Source organism: Schistocerca americana, chromosome 11 (genome assembly GCF_021461395.2).
Source record: "Schistocerca americana isolate TAMUIC-IGC-003095 chromosome 11, iqSchAmer2.1, whole genome shotgun sequence".
Lineage (NCBI taxonomy): Eukaryota > Metazoa > Arthropoda > Insecta > Orthoptera > Acrididae > Schistocerca > Schistocerca americana.
In genome coordinates, this window is record NC_060129.1 from 199,866,741 (window position 1) to 199,887,619 (window position 20,879).

At 42.7% G+C, this 20,879-nt stretch overlaps 1 protein-coding gene across 1 annotated transcript in view; it reads left to right on the forward strand.

Moving 5' to 3' along the window:
* Positions 1 to 20,879, forward strand: part of LOC124553556 — a 439,905-nt gene that overhangs the window by 391,302 nt on the left and 27,724 nt on the right. Inside the window, exons 48-50 of the mRNA XM_047127403.1 lie at positions 3,235 to 3,579; positions 7,123 to 7,301; positions 18,464 to 18,626. Coding sequence (XP_046983359.1) covers positions 3,235 to 3,579; positions 7,123 to 7,301; positions 18,464 to 18,626 — 687 coding nt within the window. The remainder of the gene's footprint in view (positions 1 to 3,234; positions 3,580 to 7,122; positions 7,302 to 18,463; positions 18,627 to 20,879) is intronic.

The window sequence follows — 20,879 nt, forward strand, 5'->3', positions numbered from 1 at the left end:
GTGGACACTGCTTCTATGCGAGAAAGTGCATCAACTGGAACATTTAGCTTCCCTTCCACATACACGATGCTGGTCGTGAACTGGCCAATATAATCTGTGTCGCAGCTGCCTGGGCAGTGCTTTCTCTGGCTTTACCTTAAAGGCATAGGTAAGTGGTTTACGATCTGTGTAAATTGTGAACTGTCGCCCTTCTAATGCGTGTCTGAATTTTTTTACTGCCGCATAAGCTGCATACAGCTCACGGTCATATGTTGCCTGACGTTGCTGAGATGGTGACAACTTACGACTATAAAATGCAATGGGCTGCCATAACTGATCAATTTGTTGCCGAAGTACGGCACCGATGGCAGTGGACGAAGCATCAACCGTGAGAGCGAGTGGAGTGTGCGCGACCGGGTGTGCTAATTGTGCGGCCTCTGCTATAGCTTTTTTTATAGCGTGATACGCGTTCTCCGTCTCGATAGTCCGATGCACACTGTGGTTAGGTTTAGGTGCGCCTTTAAGTAGTTCATTCAATGGTGCAGTTATCAGTGCACGATTGCGAATGAAGCGTTGGTAGAAATTCAATACTCCAATGAATCGTCGTAATTCTCTGACTGTGACAGGGCGGGGGTATTTGTTTGTGGCCTCTACTTTACTATGTGGCAGTCGAATACCCTGTGCATTCACCAGATGTCCTAGAAAGTGGACCTCTTTCTCACCAAAAACACACTTGGAAGGATTAATTACTAGTCCATGTGTTCGTAGGCGGTCAAACACTTGTGCCAAATGCTGTAAGTGCTCCTCTTCCGATGCAGACATCACCAATAAATCATCTATATACACACGTCCTGTACTCCTTGCAGCAGAAAATTTGATGCACTGTGTTTCTTCAAAGTTCAAAGCAAACCCGTTCACAGAAAACCAATTAATAACTTTTCCCAAGACATTATTTGTATCATTTTCTATTGTAGTTTCTTTCACAGGATTAATAATGTATCATCAGCAAACAGTGTCAGTGTACATTCTTGTTTCAGATACGTAGGGAGGTCATTCACATATATCGAGAACAGAAGGGGACCCGTGATTGAAACCTGTAGAACACCTAATGTAATGTCACCCTAGTTAGATGAAATGGCAAACTTCCTTAAATCACTTAAACCATATAAAGAAACTTTTTGCTTCCTGCTCTGTAGATATGACTTAAACCACTCATATGCTGTTCCATGTATACCACAGAATTGTAATTTCTGTGACATGTCATGGTTCACACAATCAAATGCTTTGGATAACTCACCGAAAATTCGTATTGGTGACATTTTCCTATTCAAAGACTCTGTTTTGTTGGCAGTGAAATTGTGGATTATTGTCTCAGTGGAACAGCATTTTTGAAATCCGAACTGTGGTTTACTGAGTATCCCATTACTGTCGAGATGGCTAATCGCTCTTATGTACATTACTTTCTCGATGGTTTTTGAAAATTCTGTAAGCAGAGATACTGGCCAGTAATTATTGAAATCTGTGGTGTCCCCTTTTTTTGTAGAGAGGATTGAAAATGGCATATTTTAACCTGTCTGGGAAAATACCTTGAGTTAGGGATGCATTACATATGTGACTCAGAACATCAGCTGTAACTGTTCCACATTGTTTTAATACCTTGTTAGAGATGTCATCTACTCCAACAGGACATTTATTTTTCAAAGATTTAATGATTTTCGTCATTTCACAAGAGGTTGTTAGCTAAAAATTGATGTGACTAAGGTTTCTCAACTGACTCTTCCATATACTGCTTGTCTTTTTCTTTGAACTAATCTCACCCATTTTTTGCACCTACACTTAAGAAATGGCTGTTAGATACATTAGACACTTGTGTACTGTTAGTTAAGATGGTCTCATTTGCTTTAATAGGGAATGGTACCTACCCCAGTGGTTACTTTTCCTGTCTCCCTTCTAACAGCATTCCTTTGATTTTATTGCCCGAGTTCTAAATTCCATCTCTAAGATAAATATTTCTTGATTTTCTGACAACTTTTCTCAGTATGTTACAATAATTTTTACAGTGTAAAATTACTTCTGGGTCTTTTACTAATTCTTGTTGTCTCACACAGTTTGCTTTTTCTTTCTGAAGACACTGTAATACCTGTAGTAATCAAAGGTTTCTTTGAAAACTGTTTGGTGTTGCATTTAGTAATTTTTTTCGGCAACAGTGCTCAAAAAGAGATATAAATTTATCAAAAAATATGTTGCTTTTATCATTAGCATTTGGCTCATTTAGTACTTCTCCCCAATTAACATTTCTTAAACTTTCTCTGGGCAGCTGTACACTTCTACATAATGGTTTCTGAACTGTACACCCTGCTAGGTTTTGTTAGTTAATCAATTGTGCGTCATGGTCTGATAACCCATTTATCACAGGGAAAGCATGAGTTAGTTTTACATCCTCTTGCTGTACAAATACATTAACTATTAGTGCGTCAGTGTCTTTAATTGTGCTTGTAGGGAAATTGATCACTGGTTCTAAGTTGTATGTCATTAATAGCACTTCTAGTTCACTTTTCTTATCAGAATTGCTTAGAAAGTTTGTATTGAAGTCACCACAGATTAATGACTTCTTCTTTTTGTCTGGCAGACAGCATAATAGGGAGTCAAACGTTTTTATAAATAGCTCCCAATCTCCTAAAGGGGGGACCTGTACACTGTTGCTAATATCAACACTACATTATCTAGCTGTAGTTCACACGCACAAACTTCAAACTGCTGAGCGACACAAAATTTGCTTACTTCTACAGTTTTGTATTTGTGCCCTTGTTTTGTGTAAATGGCAACTCCTCGTTTAACTGTGCTAGATCTGCAAGTGTGAGATTCTAAATTACACCCATTTATACTGACACTAACCATCCCCACAGTTACACGGTGTTCAGACAGACAAAGTTCATCAATCTCGTTCTTATTTTTGAGATCATCTTAACACACTAACAGCTCATCTACTTTATTTTTTATCCCCCTGAAACCCATAGCTGTATCCCTAAAAAACCTGTTCGCCATTTTATTCTTTCCCTGATCTCAGGGAGAACTCGGTACGGTGTTCTACATGAACTGAAGTTTCCCATTAATTTTGCATCTCGTATTAACTTACTTGTTTTGGCCTCCGTTGCAAGTACAATTTGAAGTTCTGCTTTGAACGTCTTTGTTTAACCAGCATAAACCTCATCAAATCTTTAACCACCAAACACCGTCTTTCTCCCACGGAAACAGTACCGCCGGCTCGACCCCGACCGGCCCGACCCCGACCGGCCCGTCGAAGTCAGAGGTCGGCGGCACCGGCCGGGCTGCCGCAGACTCGTCCCACCTTGGCGGCAGCCACTGCGAGCACGACACCGCAGCGTCAGACGTGATGGTGTCGACGGGCGACGCCGGCACTCTGACCTCCGCGTCCTGTGGCATTTCGGACAGCGGGAGAACTGGCACGGGCAGAGCTGCCCGCGAGGGAGGCGAGAAGCGGTACCTCCGTGGCACTGACTCTGGCAGTCCTGTCACCACTAAGCCACAGCTCACCCACAAGGCACTCATTGCTAGTGCCATAACACAGTCACCGTACAGGTTGGTATCACTGCTGCAAGATGATTCTTCTCTCGATTCGAATACTGTACACCGTCCTTAATATTTGCCACCATAGTTCAGCACTACCCGTGGTATCTTACGTGTATAGTAGAAATAAATTACTGTCGTTTTGGTCACCAACTGTAAGTGTAGTTGATGTATTTCTCCATTTGTCTATTTATCTCACTTGCAACAAAATCGGCGTAACTACTCAGCCTAACATTATCTACAATGATTAAGATTGATTTTTCCCCCCATCGGGCTTCTGACTACTCGTGCACCGATCTCTTCACTTAGACGAGCGCCTTCGACAGATATCCTCAATTATTTATTTGAAATATTCTAATCTTACCGTCCAGTTTTTATCCTCTGCAGCTCCGTGCAGAATCGTGCGAGTTATTAACACTTGTCATCCTGTCCCTTCTTTGTATCAGTGTTTACGTAATGTTTCTTTCTTCTTCAGTTGTGCAGAGAAACCCCTCACTTCTCATTGTATCACTCTACCTAATTTTCAAAATCCTTCTACAGCTTCATATTTCAAATGCATCCCGGTTTTTCTTCCGTTACAGTTTCCCCACAGTCCGTAGTTCACTTCCGTGCTTGCTTTGGTCCAAATCTCTTCCCCACAGTCCACGGTTCAATTCCGTGCTTGCTTTGGTCGTAATCTACACTGTCAGAAATTACTAACCCAGATTAAAGTGTATGTTAGATACTACCAGACTTCTTTTAGCCAGGAATGCCATTTTTGCCTGTGCTATTCTGCGTTTTAAGGTCTCTTTCCTTTGTATTTCGTGAGCTGTTTTGTTTCATCCACACTTACATCTACACAGATACTCTGCAAGCCACCGTGCAGTGTATGGCGGAGGGTACCGTGTACCGTTAATAGTCATTTCCTTTCCTGTTCCACTCACAGTTAATAATGGAAAAACGACTGTCCGTATGCCTCTGTATGTGCCCTAATTTCTCAAATCTTATCTTTGTGCAATGTATTTTGGCAGCAGTAGAATCTTTCAGCAGTCAGGTTCATATACCAGTTCTCTAAATTTTCTCAGTAGTGTTTCTCAAAAAGAACATCGCCTTCCCTCCAGGGATTCCCATTTGAGTTCCCGAAGCATCCCGGTAACACTTACGTGGTGTTCAAACCTTCCGGTAACGAATCTAGCAGCCCGCCTCTGAATTGCTTCAATGTCTTCCTTCAGCCTGACCTGGTACGGGTTCCAAACACGTGAGCAGTACTCTAGAATAGGTCACACCGGCACCCTATATGTGGCCTCCTTTACAGCAGGACCACTGTTTCCTAAAATTCTCCCAATAAACTGAAGTCAACTGTTCAGCTTGGCCTACCGCAGTTCTCACGTGTTCTTTCCATTTCATTCCACTTTGTAACATTACACCATAGTAATACTGTACTTAACATTACAGGCTTGTTCTTCCTACTCATCTGCATTAACTTACATTTTTCCACATTTAGATCTAGCTGCTATTCATCAAACCAACTGGAAATTTTGTCTATGTCATCTTGTATCTTTCCTACTGTTACTCAACTTCGACATCTTAGTGTACACCATAGCATCTCCACCAAAGAACCGCAGATTGCTTCCCGTGCTTTTCACCAAATCATTCATGTGTAAAGAGAACCACAGCAGTGCTATCCTACTTTCCTGGGGCACTCCTGACAATACTCTTGTCTCTGAACATTTGCTGTCCGGGGAAACATACGGTGTTCTATTATTTAAGAAGTCTTCCAGCCACACACGTATCTGTAAACTTATTCCGTATGCTTGTACCTTCATTAATAGCGTGCAGTGGGGCACCGTGTCAAATGCTTTCCAGAAATGCATAAATATGGAATCTGCCTGTTCCCTTTCATCCATAGTTCTCAGTACATCATGTTAGAAAAAGGCAAGCTGAGTTTTGCACGAGCGATGCGCTTTCTTAAACTGAGCTGATTCGTGGACATAAGCTTCTCAGTCTCAAGAAAGTTTATTGTATGCGAACTGAGAATATGTTCAAGGATTCTGCAGCAAACAGAAGCTATGGATATTGGTCTGTAACTTTGCATGTCCATTCTGTAACATTACAGGAGTATGTCCTATATAGTCGGACCTCCTTAGTGTCACATGAGTGTAGGGGAGTCAAAACCATTAGTGACCCATGACTTCATATCAACTTGAGATTTTTTTTATACATGATTATTTACAGAATAAAGAATTTAATTATGTACAACATCTAATAGCTAATACATTTTAATGAGATAGATATAAATATGTTTTGACATAGCAATAACCTTGTTGCATTATGCATGATATGTTTTCTCTTTGTAAGAACAAAAACTTCCGTGTCGTCGAGTGCGGATCTGCTGTAACTTTCATGAATGGGCATACAATTGTTATTTTACAACCCGCAGTTGATTTAAAAATTATTCTAGGGAACCACGGCCCGACTTTGGTGCAAACAAATCGCGCGGGATCCTCAAATATCGGGCGTTACTGTCGCGTGTGTGATTCAGTGACATTAAGAGCAATTTACGGACATTACCTTGATAATAACTATCAGAGACTTATATGAGCGGCATAGTAATTGTCTTGATGCTTAAAGCAAGTGAGAAGCGATTTACTGTCGGGATGCGGCAAATATTAATCATTGCATAGTCAGCTTGTTGATACGTTGCTTAGCAACTGATAAACGGGCAGTGATAGAATTATAACAACAATCTTTTAAGTGTTAATGACTGTTACACACACACACACACACACACACACACACACACACACACACACCAGAAACTAACTACTTTAACTCTGAGTGACTTCTGGATTGGATAAGTGATTTTTTTTCCATCCCCCCCCCCCCCTCCCCCCGCCCTCTCTGCCGCTAATTGGTATTCATAAACTTCTTTCGAGGTTGAAACTTCATCAATGGTGTCACACTCATTCAGTTCAGTTTCTTTTGAGAAATGTTCGTACTTCAGTCGTCAGTCTTCTCAAATCGCAGAGAAGATTTTGCATTCTTATCCTGAGAGTTGCCTTATTTTCAGTTTTCTATTTGCACCATTTCTCAAATGCTTTGATTCTCTTTTTTTGTGGTTTTCTCTCAGTCCATGACTCACAACCGTACAATGCTGTGCTGCAATCATACGTTCTGAGAAATTTCTTTTTCCAGTTAAGTTCAGACGGTAGGAGCCTTCCCCTTGCCCGGAATGTCACTGCTGCCTGTGCTATTCTGCGTTTTGTGTCTGTGTTGTGTCCGTCAAATGTTACTTAGCTTCCAAGTTAGCAGACTCTCATAACTTCACGGTCCCTAATGTTACAAATAAATAAAATCAGACAACACAATATCGAGAACAGTGTTTTTCGGCAACTTGACGGGAGGGAAATCTTTAAAACGAGAGTGTATTTCTCCAATTGTACAGAGTCAGGAGGGGTACGGGGACTTGTCGGACACACATTAAAGGTGCCCAAACGTGCCCTCTTCCCTGAGTTCCGAACCGAGATATCCTTCGGACGATTTGGATCGTAATGTACGTCTTTGTTTGTCCGGCAGGAAATTGACGCTGTCGGAGATCTACGATAACATTGCGAGCCGCTTCCCCTACTTCAGACGCAACAGGAAGATCTGGCTGCACGCGATAAGCTGCTGCCTGTGGTATAACAAGTGCTTCGTCAAAGTACCGCAGGAGGCCGGCGATGACAAGGCGAAATGCTGCAACTACTGGACACTTGGTGAGTTCCGTGGTGGCTGGACTTCTCACCGTCCCACCTACTCTTTTCCTATTCTCGTCACAAAAGAATGCTTTCGGGGTCCCAGCTGTGTCGAGTTGTTGAAAACGGCACGCTCTTTTAACCGAGCACTTCTGGGCCGTTGTCGAGTGGAACGAGTGCTGGTGGAACACTGTTATTACGTAGCCCGGCTGTCGTCAGTGATGTCGCTTGTGCCCGCTGTAGTGCCGTACGTTGACTCCACATTCGATGTGCCTGGAATGCCTGGGCTTGCAGGACAGAGTGGATTAGATTGTTGGAAAGGGGCCAAAATAAGGTGCACTCAGTTGCACTCAACATACAAACTTTATTTATCAACACACAATATTACAACAAGGATGCAAAACACTCAAAACTTCAATCGATCTTCTTTGATTAACTTTAGATCGGCTGTAGGCCACACTCAAAATCCAAAAGCAAGAAATTGAAATACGAGGTTCTTCTGGTGGTTCCACCCAAAACTGTTTTCTAAATCTTCAATCTGAACAGGCTGAAGGCCTTAGCAATTTAATTTTAATTGAACTTGGCTGGAGTAAAAAATATAAGAATGAATTATGTTACTAGATTTACAATTTTGATTGCATCGGACGACGTTGCAATTTTAACGTGAATGTCGCATTCTGAAAGATACAACAGGTAGGACCACTGCCTACTTCCGTCACAGGCTATCTGGTAAGTTTTGCTCAAATCGATATTCCCAAATCTCCTCTAATCTCATTATGTACACTGATACAAAAAGAGACTGTTACACCATAAATGCAATGAGACTGACTCTCCAGTATTTCTGTGCCTGTACTATATGTCGATTAAATGTTCATCCTTATGCACTCTTATTTTCACTACAGAAAAATGCTTTCCTGCACATGAAGAACGGCGTAAATACCGGACGGCATGTAACATTGCCGAAATTCTGCAGCTCGAGAGAACGACAGAGCGTGCAAAAAGGATATGCGTGTAATGTTTATCACCGTCTTTCAGAGTTTGAGAAAAGGAGAATCATTTGACACGAGGGACGAGGGAGCCACTCGCAGACAGCTGGCTGTAGCGCAGTGACTGCAGAATGAGTGCCGGTGAGATGCACTTCGGACAACGGTGTGGCAACGAGAGTAGCCGTAGTTCCTTCCAGAACGACTACACCGCCAGAAGATTGTAGGATTGTTTGACTGGGTCTCACAAATAGACAGCCAAAATCAAAACAGAGCATACAGGCAGAGAGTCGGCACGAACAGTCGAGATCAGTCGACCGGAAGCCGAGCTCAGATCTCAAATTGCCATTAGGCGTCTATTGTCGATGCCGTACAGCAGACGACGGGGACTCGCACGGTATAGAAACTGGGGCACTGAGTGGCATTCTACGGTGTCCGGCAAAGGGCCACACTTCTGCCTGTGGCAGTGAGACGGTCACCGACGTGTTTATAGATGACCTGGCCGTACGTCACTGGTAGGGCAATTCTTGAGACCTACACCTCTTCAACTCTTAGAATCACTGTGTGTGGACCTATTGTAAAAGTTAACAGGGCCGATTTGGTAATTGCCAAATGGAAGCTCACGATCGGCAGTACGTGGCTAGAATGGTAATAAACACTGTTGTTGTATCCTTTATGACCAGGGAACGAATGGTATTTTCTTGCAGGATAACCACACTTAAGTTCATACGAGGAACATCTTGAGGAATGTATGGCTTCTTGACTGACCCACTAACCCCCCACCCCCTGCCCCCTCCCTGCCTCAGGTCCTCTGATTTGTTGCACCTCACTTGTATTGAGGTTGATGATGACCTAGATTCAGTTCAATCATACGATTGCCTTTATTGATGAATTTCTCCGGAAAGTTTGATAAATACACTTTGTGATCAAAAGTATCCAGACACCTGGCTGAAAACGACTTACATGCCAAGTTCATGGTGCCCCCCATAGGTAATGCTGGAATTCGGTATGGTGTTGGCCCACCCTTAGCCTTGATGACAGGTTCCACTCTCACAGGCATACATTCAGTCAGGTGCCGGAAGGTTTCTCGGGGAATGGCAGCCCATTCTTCACGGAGTGCTGCACTGGGGAGAGGTATCGATGTCGGTCGGTGAGGCCTGGCACGAAGTCGGCATTCCAAAACATCCCAAAGGTGTTCTGTAGGATTCAGGTCAGGACTCTGTGCAGGCCAGTCCATTACAGGGATGTTGTTGTCGTGTAACCACTCCGCCACAGGCTGTGCATTATGAACAAGTGCTCGATCGTGTTGAAAGATGCAGTCGCCATCCCTGAATTGTTCTTCAACAGTGGGAAGCGAGAAGGTGCTTAAAACATCAGTGTAGGCCTGTGCTGTGAATGTGCCATGCAAGACAACAAGAGGTGCAAGCCGCCTCCATGGAAAACAGGACCACACCATAACACCCCTGCCTCCAAATTTTACTGTCGGCACTACACACGCTGGCAGATGACGTTCACCGGGTATTCGCCACGCCCACACCCTGCCAGCAGATCGCCAAATTGTGTACCATAATTCGTCACTCCACACGACATTTTTCCTCTGTTCAGTCGCCCAATGTTAATGCGGAGGTGTCGTTTGGCATTTACCGGCGTGAAGTGTGGCTTATGAGCAGCCGCTCGACCATGAAATCCATGTTTTCTCACCTCCTGCCTAACTGTCATAGTACTTGCAGTGGCTCCTGATGCAGTTTGAAATTCCTGTGTGACGGTCTGGATAGATGTCCTCCTATTACACATTACGACCCTCTTCAACTGTCGGCGGTGTCAGTCAGTCAACAGAAAAGGTCGGCCTGTACACTTTTGTGCCGTACATTGTCGCTTCATGTTTCCACTTCACTAGCACATCAGAAACAGTGGACCTAGGAATGTTTAGGAGTGTGGAAATCTCGCATACAGACATATGACACAAGTGACACCCAGTCACCTGACCACATTCAAAGTCCACGAGTTCCGCGAAGCTCCCCATTCTGCTCTGTCATGATGTCTAATGACTACTGAGGTCGCTGACATGGGGTACCCGGCAGTAGGTGGCAGCACAATGCACCTAATATGAAAAATGTATGTTTTTGTGGGTGTCTGGATACTTTTGATGACATAATGTATTCAGCTGGTGTATCATGGTATCACATATTCCATTTCTATCTGTGTAATTGTTCCTATTATAGTATTTTGATTCAACTACTCTCTTATGCTTTTTGTCATTAGATTGAAGACTTCCAGCAAACATAAAACAGCGTGTCATTCTTAATGGATGGAAATTTTCAGATATGAAGAACTTTTGCATACCGCAAGTTAGTATTAAAGCATCGTTGCTTTTCATAGTACATATAAATGACCTAGTGCATTATGTTGGAAGCTGCACTGCTCTTGGCCAATCATTGGAAAGTGCATTTCCACAGCTTACAAAGTATTCATTTGACCTATACTTGGACGTTGCTCTTTGGACTGAAACCCCTACACAGTAGGATTGATACTGGAAATTTAGAAGATCGAAACAAGTGCATTGTATTTTATCACACATTTGTTCAGAAAGCACGGAAGCATCACCGAGGTGCTCGGCTTCCTCCGGCAGCAGACGCAGTGAGAGAGGTGTTCTGCATCGTGAGGTGCTTTACTGCTCATTTCCTACAAGAAACAAACAACATATTGCTTCCTATTATGTACAGGAAGTTTCAGAAATACTTTTACCAACTTTGGCTACAGGTTCCCTACTCCAAAACTAAGAAAAAAATTTCTTATAAATGTATGTCTGAATTCAAGTTAGTAATGGAAGTTGATGATCAGCACTTTTCCACATACAACCCAACAACTTCACTTATTTGTACACCTGTTTGTCTCATTGTATCCTGGATGCCACTGTGGTGTCAGGGAGATTTGTTCACATTGGTCATTTGTCTGTCTTCAGTTTACCCAATGTGTACAAATACTACAGATAGTGTATTAACTGAAAGTACTTCTTTCAGACAGAGCTGGGTATTCATACTGTGAGCAGACAAAGATTACGATTATGTACGGCTGTGTGAATGGTAATAAATGTGAGGCTGCACTGTTGTATCGGATGGCATTTCCAGACCAGAGCCATCCGAGATATCTAACCGTCGGTGCCGCGTATCGTCACGGTGCCGTGTCGGGATTCGTAACACCGGAGACCGTCGATCGAGCTAGACCACGTGCTTTCTGTATGCTTTGTCGGGAAGAGCACATGTTATGGGCTGTCAAACGAGAACCAGGTATCAGCGCGAGACAAATGGCCCTGGTGTGTGTGATACATGTATCTGAAAGTTCAGCATGGAGGATACTCCACGAGCAACTCGTGAATCCCAGTGTGCAGTGCCTTACACCTGCCGATCACTTACCGTAAGGAACTTATGCTGGTGGTTTGTTACCAACCTTCTAATCCATTGTTTGTCTTTTCAGTTTTGTATACAGATGAGGAAACATTTGGAAGAGATGAAATAACAAATTTCCACAACCTGGTTGTAACGACTGATCAAAATCCTGATGCTACATTTCAGACTAGACATCAGAATCAGTTAAAGATTAATGTGCAGGCTGCGATTGTAGGTGACTGTCTGGTAGGGCCGTACTTTCTCCCAGTATGTCTTACAGGTGCTGTCTGCAGGGACTCTTAGGACCTACTAGAAGATGTGCCCCTGCAGATAAGAAAAAACATACGGTTTATGCACGACAGAGCTCCAGCACATTTGAGTCTCTGTTTGAGATGCAATGGCTGGCATCAACGTGACAGAGGATTAAGCAGATAAAAAACACTTCCGTGGCTCGCATGTTCCCCAAATCTCTTGCACCACCTTAAACAATTGATCTATGCAGCTGATCACCTGGATGCAGGAACCCTTCAACAACATACAGTGAAAGCGTGCAGTACTATTTGAAAACCATCACGCATCATTTGAAAGGGTGCAATAGTTCCTTATGCAGTGAGTGCATCTCTGTTTCAAAGCTAGAAGAGGATTATATTTATATTAACCTTTTTTTATTCTTTTGGTGTAAAGGACCCGTTCCCAAAGTTTGAAAAGTATCTTTTAAGCAGCCCCTATACCTCACGAAAAGTTCATCGAGATAAAATCAGAGAGATTCACTCTCACACGGAGGCTTACTGACAGTGAATCTTACCGTGAACCGCTCGCATTTGGATTTGCAAATGAGGAAGTTGACAACAGCGTACAAAGTACCCTCTGCCACACGTTATAAAGTGGCTTACAGAATAATGATGTAGATGCACACTGTGAAGTTGACACCGAGCAATTTATTAGCTGCTAATTTTTTAAATTTTGTGTTATATCAATCGATTCTGTTGGTTTGACAAAGAGAGAAACTCACTGAACAAGATATTAATGAGTCTCTTTAAAATTGTTCTCTGGCTGCTTTTGTAGCACTGTAGATGGTGTAGGTCTGCTACCAAGCAGTCATGTGACCCTCTACCACTGATGTAATTAACAGCAGTGGAGTGGTGTGTGTGTGTGTGTGTGTGTGTGTGTGTGTGTGTGTGTGTGTGTGTGTGTGTTTTATTTGTTGGCAGGTTTGTTGATGTACCAATGTATTGCTTAAAATTCCTACCAGGAATGGTGTACTGCTCGTAGTTGTGTTACTTGGCCTAGGAACAGTGCTCAAAAAACTTTGTAACTCACTGGGACTGGAGAGATGTCTTACACCTAGTTAATGAGAATTAGCTGCAGACCCGTTGTTGCTGACAGCTATTGCTGGTCCATCTCAACCAGTTTCCGAGAGAACATTACAAACGGGAAATTTACGCAGTGACATTTGGGGTCAGGGACTTCGCAGCAGACGTTTTCTCTCGGAGATGCGTAAAGCTGTACGTCTCCAGTGGACCGAATGACACAGAAACCAGACAGTTGCTGACCGGAGGTGTGTGGTGTGGTCCGACAAGTTGTGATTTAATTGCGTGAGGTGTCGAGTACCCCAGTGGCCCGGTGAGACATTGGAATCACAGCGTGATGAGGGATGTAGTGAAAAACACTAGTGGTTATGTGATATTTTTGGGGTGGTCATCGTAGCATTACTTCTGGCCACATATTTAGATTACTGCGGTCACGAACAACATATTGCATCGGTTATTGCTACACATATCGTGTCAATGATTTTCTCAGTCATTTTAGGGGTAGTGCGATTTTGGACAGTAAGACAGCAGTATTGTCAAAAATAATCTATGAGCATAGCTCTCAAGTCATACCTAGTTAGCATCTCGGTGACAAAGTGCTCTACACACTCACACGGTTACATTCTCGGTTTGACAAACAACGATGCGCCTTATCACGAGCAAGTGGCATATCAAATTGACCTGCTGGAAATGCTGGGTCTTTCTGTGCCACTGGCTGAAATATTGCATTCAGCATCCCTACAATTTAAATAGGTGGTTGCAGCTGGATCCAGTGTAAGTGAAGAAACTTTTGACGCTCTCCCTCATCGTACTGAGGCCATTACGAATACTGGAGGCAGTGTTACACGGTATTAGTGTCGTGTCTCGTAGGGGCGATTGATTTTTTTTTTTGCCCTGTTTCATTTTGTTAACATGACAGTGAATATGTAGGTCTGCAGACTGTCAGGCCACATCACGGTCCTCTTCAGTTTCTTCTTACACAATCGACATTTCGACCCCTCTACTGGGATCGTCTTCTCGGTTCTCTGGTCTCCCCTGTTAACTGGGCACTTCAAAAGACCAGTGTTGCAGTCCTTTGTAGAAGGAAGTTTTCCCGCAGTTATTCTGAAGGTTGATGCTTATTATAGGATGCAGACCACATTTTTCAATTAGTGCAAAATGAAAGTGTTTTTCCTACAGGAAATGGAAGTGGCACGGAAGTGATGTGCAGTTGTGCAAAGTGTAAACAGGTGAAACAAAGCACACAATAATGGGGATGAAGACAAATGTGGTTAAAACAAAGTTTGGAACGTGGAGTAGCAGAACATCAGCAAAACTGCAGGGATGATATAGACACTAACAATGTACTGGTATAGCTGAGAATTTAACATTTATAGAAGAAAATTCCAAGAAGTGGAATCGGAATCAGAGTTTCATCGTCTCATGATGTACATGTATAAATCACTTACTTAAATGACAGGCGGCTCGTCAATATAAATAATGTACCACAGATAGGTACAATGTGTGTTAGGAAAAAAGAAATAGATCTGTAAGAATGAAAGTATTTTCTATAGGTGATGGTTGTAGGCTTCCAGATTCATGGCTTCACCACCATCAAGGAAGTCCACTAATCCATGTTGTACAAGGAATACAAACAAAGCCACTTCTGTGCCACAACAACAATACTTTGGTAAACATTCTCCACTATTTCTTTGCTTGTTATTGATTTCTATGCAGTGATGGTGGCCCGTCAGTAGTAGGCAGTAAAGTTAATCCCAACAACCCCATTTCTTCAGATTAGGCTCAGGGAAACACTCTTTCTCAAGTGAATGTGTCACTGGTCCCTGGCAGTCTTCAGCAAACTAGGTACATGAGAATATCCTTAAAATGATAACAGCTTAGGGGCCAAAGTATCACTTGTGTAAATCTTGGATAACACTATAAGGAACGCAAGTGGATGAATTTGTGCGAACAGGATTTGTATCTAGGGTCAATGGTAGGCAAGTGCGAGTGAACTACATTCGGATGCTTTTGGTTCTCATTCGCTTGTGTTTGTTCCTTTTCTACTGGCTATTAGTTTTTAGCAAACCACTAAAAGAAGTTCACGTCCTCATTGCTTCGGTATTAGTTATACAGAGAGCTTTCGTCTGCTATCTTGTGCACTTCTGTTTTTGAACTGTGTGAGTGATGGAGTGGTCTTGAAGAGAAAGTAATGCGTCTGATAGAAGAATCTAGATGTCATAGGTTTTTCAGGGATCAAAGAGAGCTGCAGGACAAATGTCGAAGACAAAGAAATATCATTGGTAAAAATTTGCCAAAGCACTCAGTTGTCCAATTGAGATACTTGCATAGGCAAGAAATACAGTTAAGAATCTCTGTATTTCATTTTATTAAAAGGGTAAAGCATAGAAAATTTTCTTCTATTTTGTGCTCACTAAAATTAAAAATATTCAAAAGAGATTATCGTTTCACACCAAAGCATCTGTAATGACATTGTTGTGGTCATTGTTATGTTAGTGAATTGCGATTAATAGAATTGTTTTGCCTGGCATCACGCTATCTGCCCTCTAACAAAATATACAGCAGTTTTATCAAGTAGCCTATGTAACAGGTCGTATGTACAGTTCAGATTTTATTGGCATTATCTCTCGTATACATACTTTAATGTATCAGAAACTGTATGATATACAGCAGCTACCGAAATGGAAAAACAGTCACAAATGTAAATGTTGCCAGTTGCTGATAACGAAAGTGTAAATGCTAGCCGTTATTCAGATTATGCTGGTCATTGCCAATTAGTGTTTTGCATTTAAATTTCCTTCTCAGTTGTAATGTGCAGCCTGTGGAAAGTGTCAGCCTAGAAAGTTTTGAAATAATGCTAAGGAAAGCTGATGCTGCAGTTAGTGTTACATGCAGTTCATACATGCATTTCATACTTACGTACAAATTCGGACAACTTAATTCTCCTTTGCCATTTTGCTTACTTGATCAGAAACAGTGCACTCACCATGCTAAATAATCCCCTCTGGATATCAATGTTTTGTCCAGCGTCTGTTATTGTACACTGCTGTATCCTGAGTGCCACTTATTAGCAGAGGTGGGAAAATGTAGTGTTCATAGCCTATGCTGGTAATGTCATGTTGTCTTTTGCTTTTCCTGTAGTGTAAACACATGTTCACAGGTATAAACAAATGGTAGTGAACAGTGACGAACTCTCTGCAAATGCTCATTTACTTGTGTTTGCCTCCATTCATTCCAGTGTAAACCAGGATTAAGAAGAAACTGAAGAGGAATATAGTGCCACGTAACAACTTCCTACTTGTCGTTTTTAGGTGAAGTTCTGGGTTTATGTCCAGTTTGTTCCTTTATTGTCACTGGATGGCAGACTCCTGCGCTGAGGTCCCTGTGGGTGAAGCATTCGTGTTCCTGTGGATGAAATGTCACGGACAGTATGGTGGGGGTTCGAGAACCGGTGCTGCCTGTTCCACCGATTGTGTCTGCAGTTTTCACACCAGAGTCTTCCTGACACATATTAGCTGATGCCTCAACCCATGTAGAGATTACTTGAAAACGACTGTCCCGGTTGACACGAAAGTCGTGTACACGTGTTTCCATTGCCTATCTGATGAGCGAATCCCAAAACTTGTTGACACAGTGCTTCTGGCTGTTGAGAAACACCATATTAATGAAGGCCACAAGTTTGAAACTTCCTGGCAGATTAAAACTTTGTGCTGGACCGAGACACGAATGGGGGACCTTTGCCTTTCATAGGCAAGTGCTCTACTAGTCTAGCTAACCGAGCCCGACTCGCGGCCTGTGAGGTCAGGTTGTGAGTCGTGCTCGGATCGCTCTGTCAGTAGAGCACTTGCCCTCAAAGGGCAAAGGTTTCAGGTTCGAGTCTCGGCCCAACATACAGTTCTGATTTGCCAGCAAGTTTCTCCACCGCAGAGTGAAAGTTTCATTTTAGACACAAATTTGTTTTTGAACAGAAAAAGGTGCTGTGCACATGACTTCTGGGTAATGATGTTGTCAACTGGACAGTGCTTACCAATTGAGGTCCACGCAGGATCTACATCTACATCTACATCCGTACTCCACAAGCCACCTGACGGTGTGTCGCAGAGGGTAGCTTGAGTACTTCTGTCGGTTCTCCTTTATATTCCAGTCTCGTATTGTTCATAGCAAGAAGGATTGTCAGTATACCTCTGTGTGGGCTCTAATCTCTCTGATTTTATCCTCACGGTCTCTTCGCGAGTATACGTAAGTGGCAACAATATACTGCCTGACCCCTCGGTGAAAGTATCTTCCCGAAACTTCAACAAAAGCCCGTACCGAGCTACTGAGCGTCTCCCCTGCAGAATCTTCCACTGGAGTTTTTATCTATCATCTCCATAACACTTTCGCGATTACTAAATGATCCTGTAACGAAGCGCGCTGCTCTCTGCTGGATCTTCTCTCTCTCTTGTATCAACCCTGTGTGGTACGGATCCCACACTGGTGAGCAATATTCAAACAGTGGGCGAACAAGCGTACTGTAACCTATTTCCTTTGTTTTCGGATTGCGTTTCCTTAGGATTCTTCCAATGAATCTGTCTGGCATCTGCTTTACCGACCATCAACTTTATATGATCATTCCATTTTAAATCACTCCTAATGCGTACTCCCAGATAATTTATGGAATTAACTGCTTCCAGTTGCTGACCTGCTATATTGTAGCTAAATGATAAGGGATCTTTCTTTCTATGTATTCGCAGCACGTTACACTTGTCTGCATTGAGATTCAATTGCCATTCCATGCACCGTGCGTCAATTCGTTGCAGATCCTCCTGCATTTCAGTACAATTTTCCATTGTTACAACCTCTCGATATACCACAGCATGTTCTGCAAAAAGCCTCAGTGAACTTCCGATGTTGTCCACAAGGTCATTGTGAATAGCAAAGGTCCTACGACAATCCCCTGCGACACACCTGAAATCACTCTCACTTCGGAAGACTTCTCTCCATTGAGAATGACATGTTGCATTCTGTTATCTAGGAACTCTTCAATCGAGTCACACAATTGGTCTGATAGTCCATATGCTCTTACTTTGTTCATTAAACGACTGTGGGGAACTGTATCGAATGCCTTGCAGAAGTCAAGGATGTATCTGTAGCAAATATACATTAGTAACACTTTGGTGTGAAAGTGGTGATAGAGGCAGGTGGAACAGACATGCAACACCAGGATTTGACCTTTATACCCCTCTACCCTAATGGGGGCCTACCAACCACTGGTAGCAAAATCTCTGCCGGAGGTATGTGATTTGCACACTCCTTTGGTTCGCAGCTATAAAGGAACAAATTGGATACAAATGTAACGTTTTGCCTTAAGATTACGAGTAAGAAACTTGCTTAAACACGAACTGAGCTGATAACCTGTGAAGTTATCATTAACCCACAAGATTTTACGTTCCCCGATGGTGACGGTCCCGGTGTGTGCTTCAGCGACCTGCCCACAAAACGATTTATGTGTTCACCATTTGCAGACCCACAATACGAGGACGTGTTCGAGAACGGCAACTTCCAGCGACAACAGCACACGAAGCGGCCTTTCTCCTGGAGCCGGGGTGTCAGGAGCAGAGCCGGAGTTCGCGGAGTTCACGCTGTGCCGTCCTCCGCCTACTTGCAGTCTACCAGACACGAGCGCAGGTCGGTACCGTGTAAGATGACCGTATCCTCAGCTGTCACCTCATATCTCTATTAATCTAAGAATGACTGAAATTCATTATACGTGTCAGCCCAAACAGATTTGAGACTGGCTTAATAAAAAATATGGAGAAACGTTAAGACTGTGGTTCTAATACTTCGCTTGTTCTAAATTGCACCCTGCACTTGAGTACCACGTATATAACATTTATACAGCCGTGTAAAACTGTTGGAAACGTCGTTTGGCATGTTGTTCAGCTCATGTGCCATGTTGGCCTGGATGCTGGTTAGGTCATCAAAGTATTGACAGTTTGTGTGTGTGTGAATTTCTTCACTTGTCGTTTTGTGATAGGTTTGTATTGACGAAAAAAAGTCTTGGTGCACAGTATGATTTTTTCCAGAAAAGAATTACCCATGTTATGCAGGCATTGGTGTTGTTTGCATGCCAATGTGTAAACACTTTTCTTTTCTTCAAAACATTCTAGAGAATATCACGAACACTCGATTTATGACATTGCTCCTTTACGATGTGTTGTACAATGACTCTGTTTAAAACTGCCCGCTCATCACTGACTGTGCGGCAGGGCAGCTTGAATGTCTAATAAGGTTGGTATAACAGTTCACTCATTGTCACACGGATGTTAATAATGGACTTTTAAGAAAATTCTTACCACCAATGTCTGCAGTTGCGATTGCTTGGTAAAATGCTTGACCATTGGTAATTCCTCAGTTTTATCAATACAGATGCTTCTCCAGTGTAAAGAGCTTCCTTGCATCTTACTTGTCTGATGTAATTCTGCATTGACAGAGTGTAAATATCTGTTTTTTTTTTTACAACAAATTTAAATTTCCTATAATCTTACCTGTGGCTTAAGCAAACATGTGAATCGGATGATAAGTGGCCTTTCAAACTACTAAAATAAATTTGACAACTCATTTCTGGTTTACAAGTTCCTAATAAATTAACAAAATGAGCAATTATTAATATGAAGCCAGAGAGTCTAAAAATAAGGATACAGCAGATTCTGTGGGATAAATGCTGCTATTCATTAGAAGAATTCATAGAGGATGACATGATAATTTGAGCAAGGGGTAATTAATTGTTAGTCTTTTATTGTATGTGTAACAAAATTGTATTATTATTATGATACCATTTGTTAAAATCAGTTGTAATTAATTGTTAGTTTTGTATGTGTATTTTTATGTTGTATTATTGTTGTGGTACCATTTGTTAAAATCAGGTGTTGTATGTACGAGGGCAGTTCAATAAGTAATGCAACACTTTTTTTTTCTGAAACAGGGGTTGTTTTATTCAGCATTGAAATACACCAGGTTATTCCCCAATCTTTTAGCTACACAACACTATTTTTCAACGTAATCTCCATTCAATGCTACGGCCTTACGCCACCTTGAAATGAGGGCCTGTATGCCTGCACGGTACCATTCCACTGGTCAATGTCGGAGCCAACGTCGTACTGCATCAATAACTTCTTCATCATCCACGTAGTGCCTCCCACGGATTGCGTCCTTCATTGGGCCAAACATATGGGAATCCGACGGTGCGAGATCGGGGCTGTAGGGTGCATGAGGAAGAACAGTCCACTGAAGTTTTGTGAGCTTCTCTCGGGTGTGAAGACTTGTGTGAGGTCTTGCGTTGTCATGAAGAAGGAGAAGTTCGTTCAGATTTTTGTGCCTACGAACACGCTGAAGTCGTTTCTTCAATTTGTGAAGAGTAGCACAATACACTTCAGAGTTGATCGTTTGACCACAGGGAACGACATCGAACAGAATAACCCCTTCAGCGTCCCAGAAGACTGTAACCATGACTTTACCGGCTGAGGGTATGGCTTTAAACTTTTTCTTGGTAGGGGAGTGGGTGTGGCGCCACTCCATTGATTGCCGTTTTGTTTCAGGTTCGAAGTGATGAACCCATGTTTCATCGCCTGTAACAATCTTTGACAAGAAATTGTCACCCTCACCCACATGACGAGCAAGCAATTCCGCTCTTTATGGTGTTCGGTTAGACAACGAGTGACCCAGCGGGAACAAACCTTTGAATATCCCAACTGGTGAACAATTGTGACAGCACTACCAACAGAGATGTCAAGTTGACCACTGAGTTGTTTGATGGTGATCCGTCGATCATCTCGAACGAGTGTGTTCGCACGCTCCGCCATTGCAGGAGTCACAGCTGTGCACGGCCGGCCCACACGCGGGAGATCAGACAGTCTCGCTTGACCTTGCGGCGATGATGAC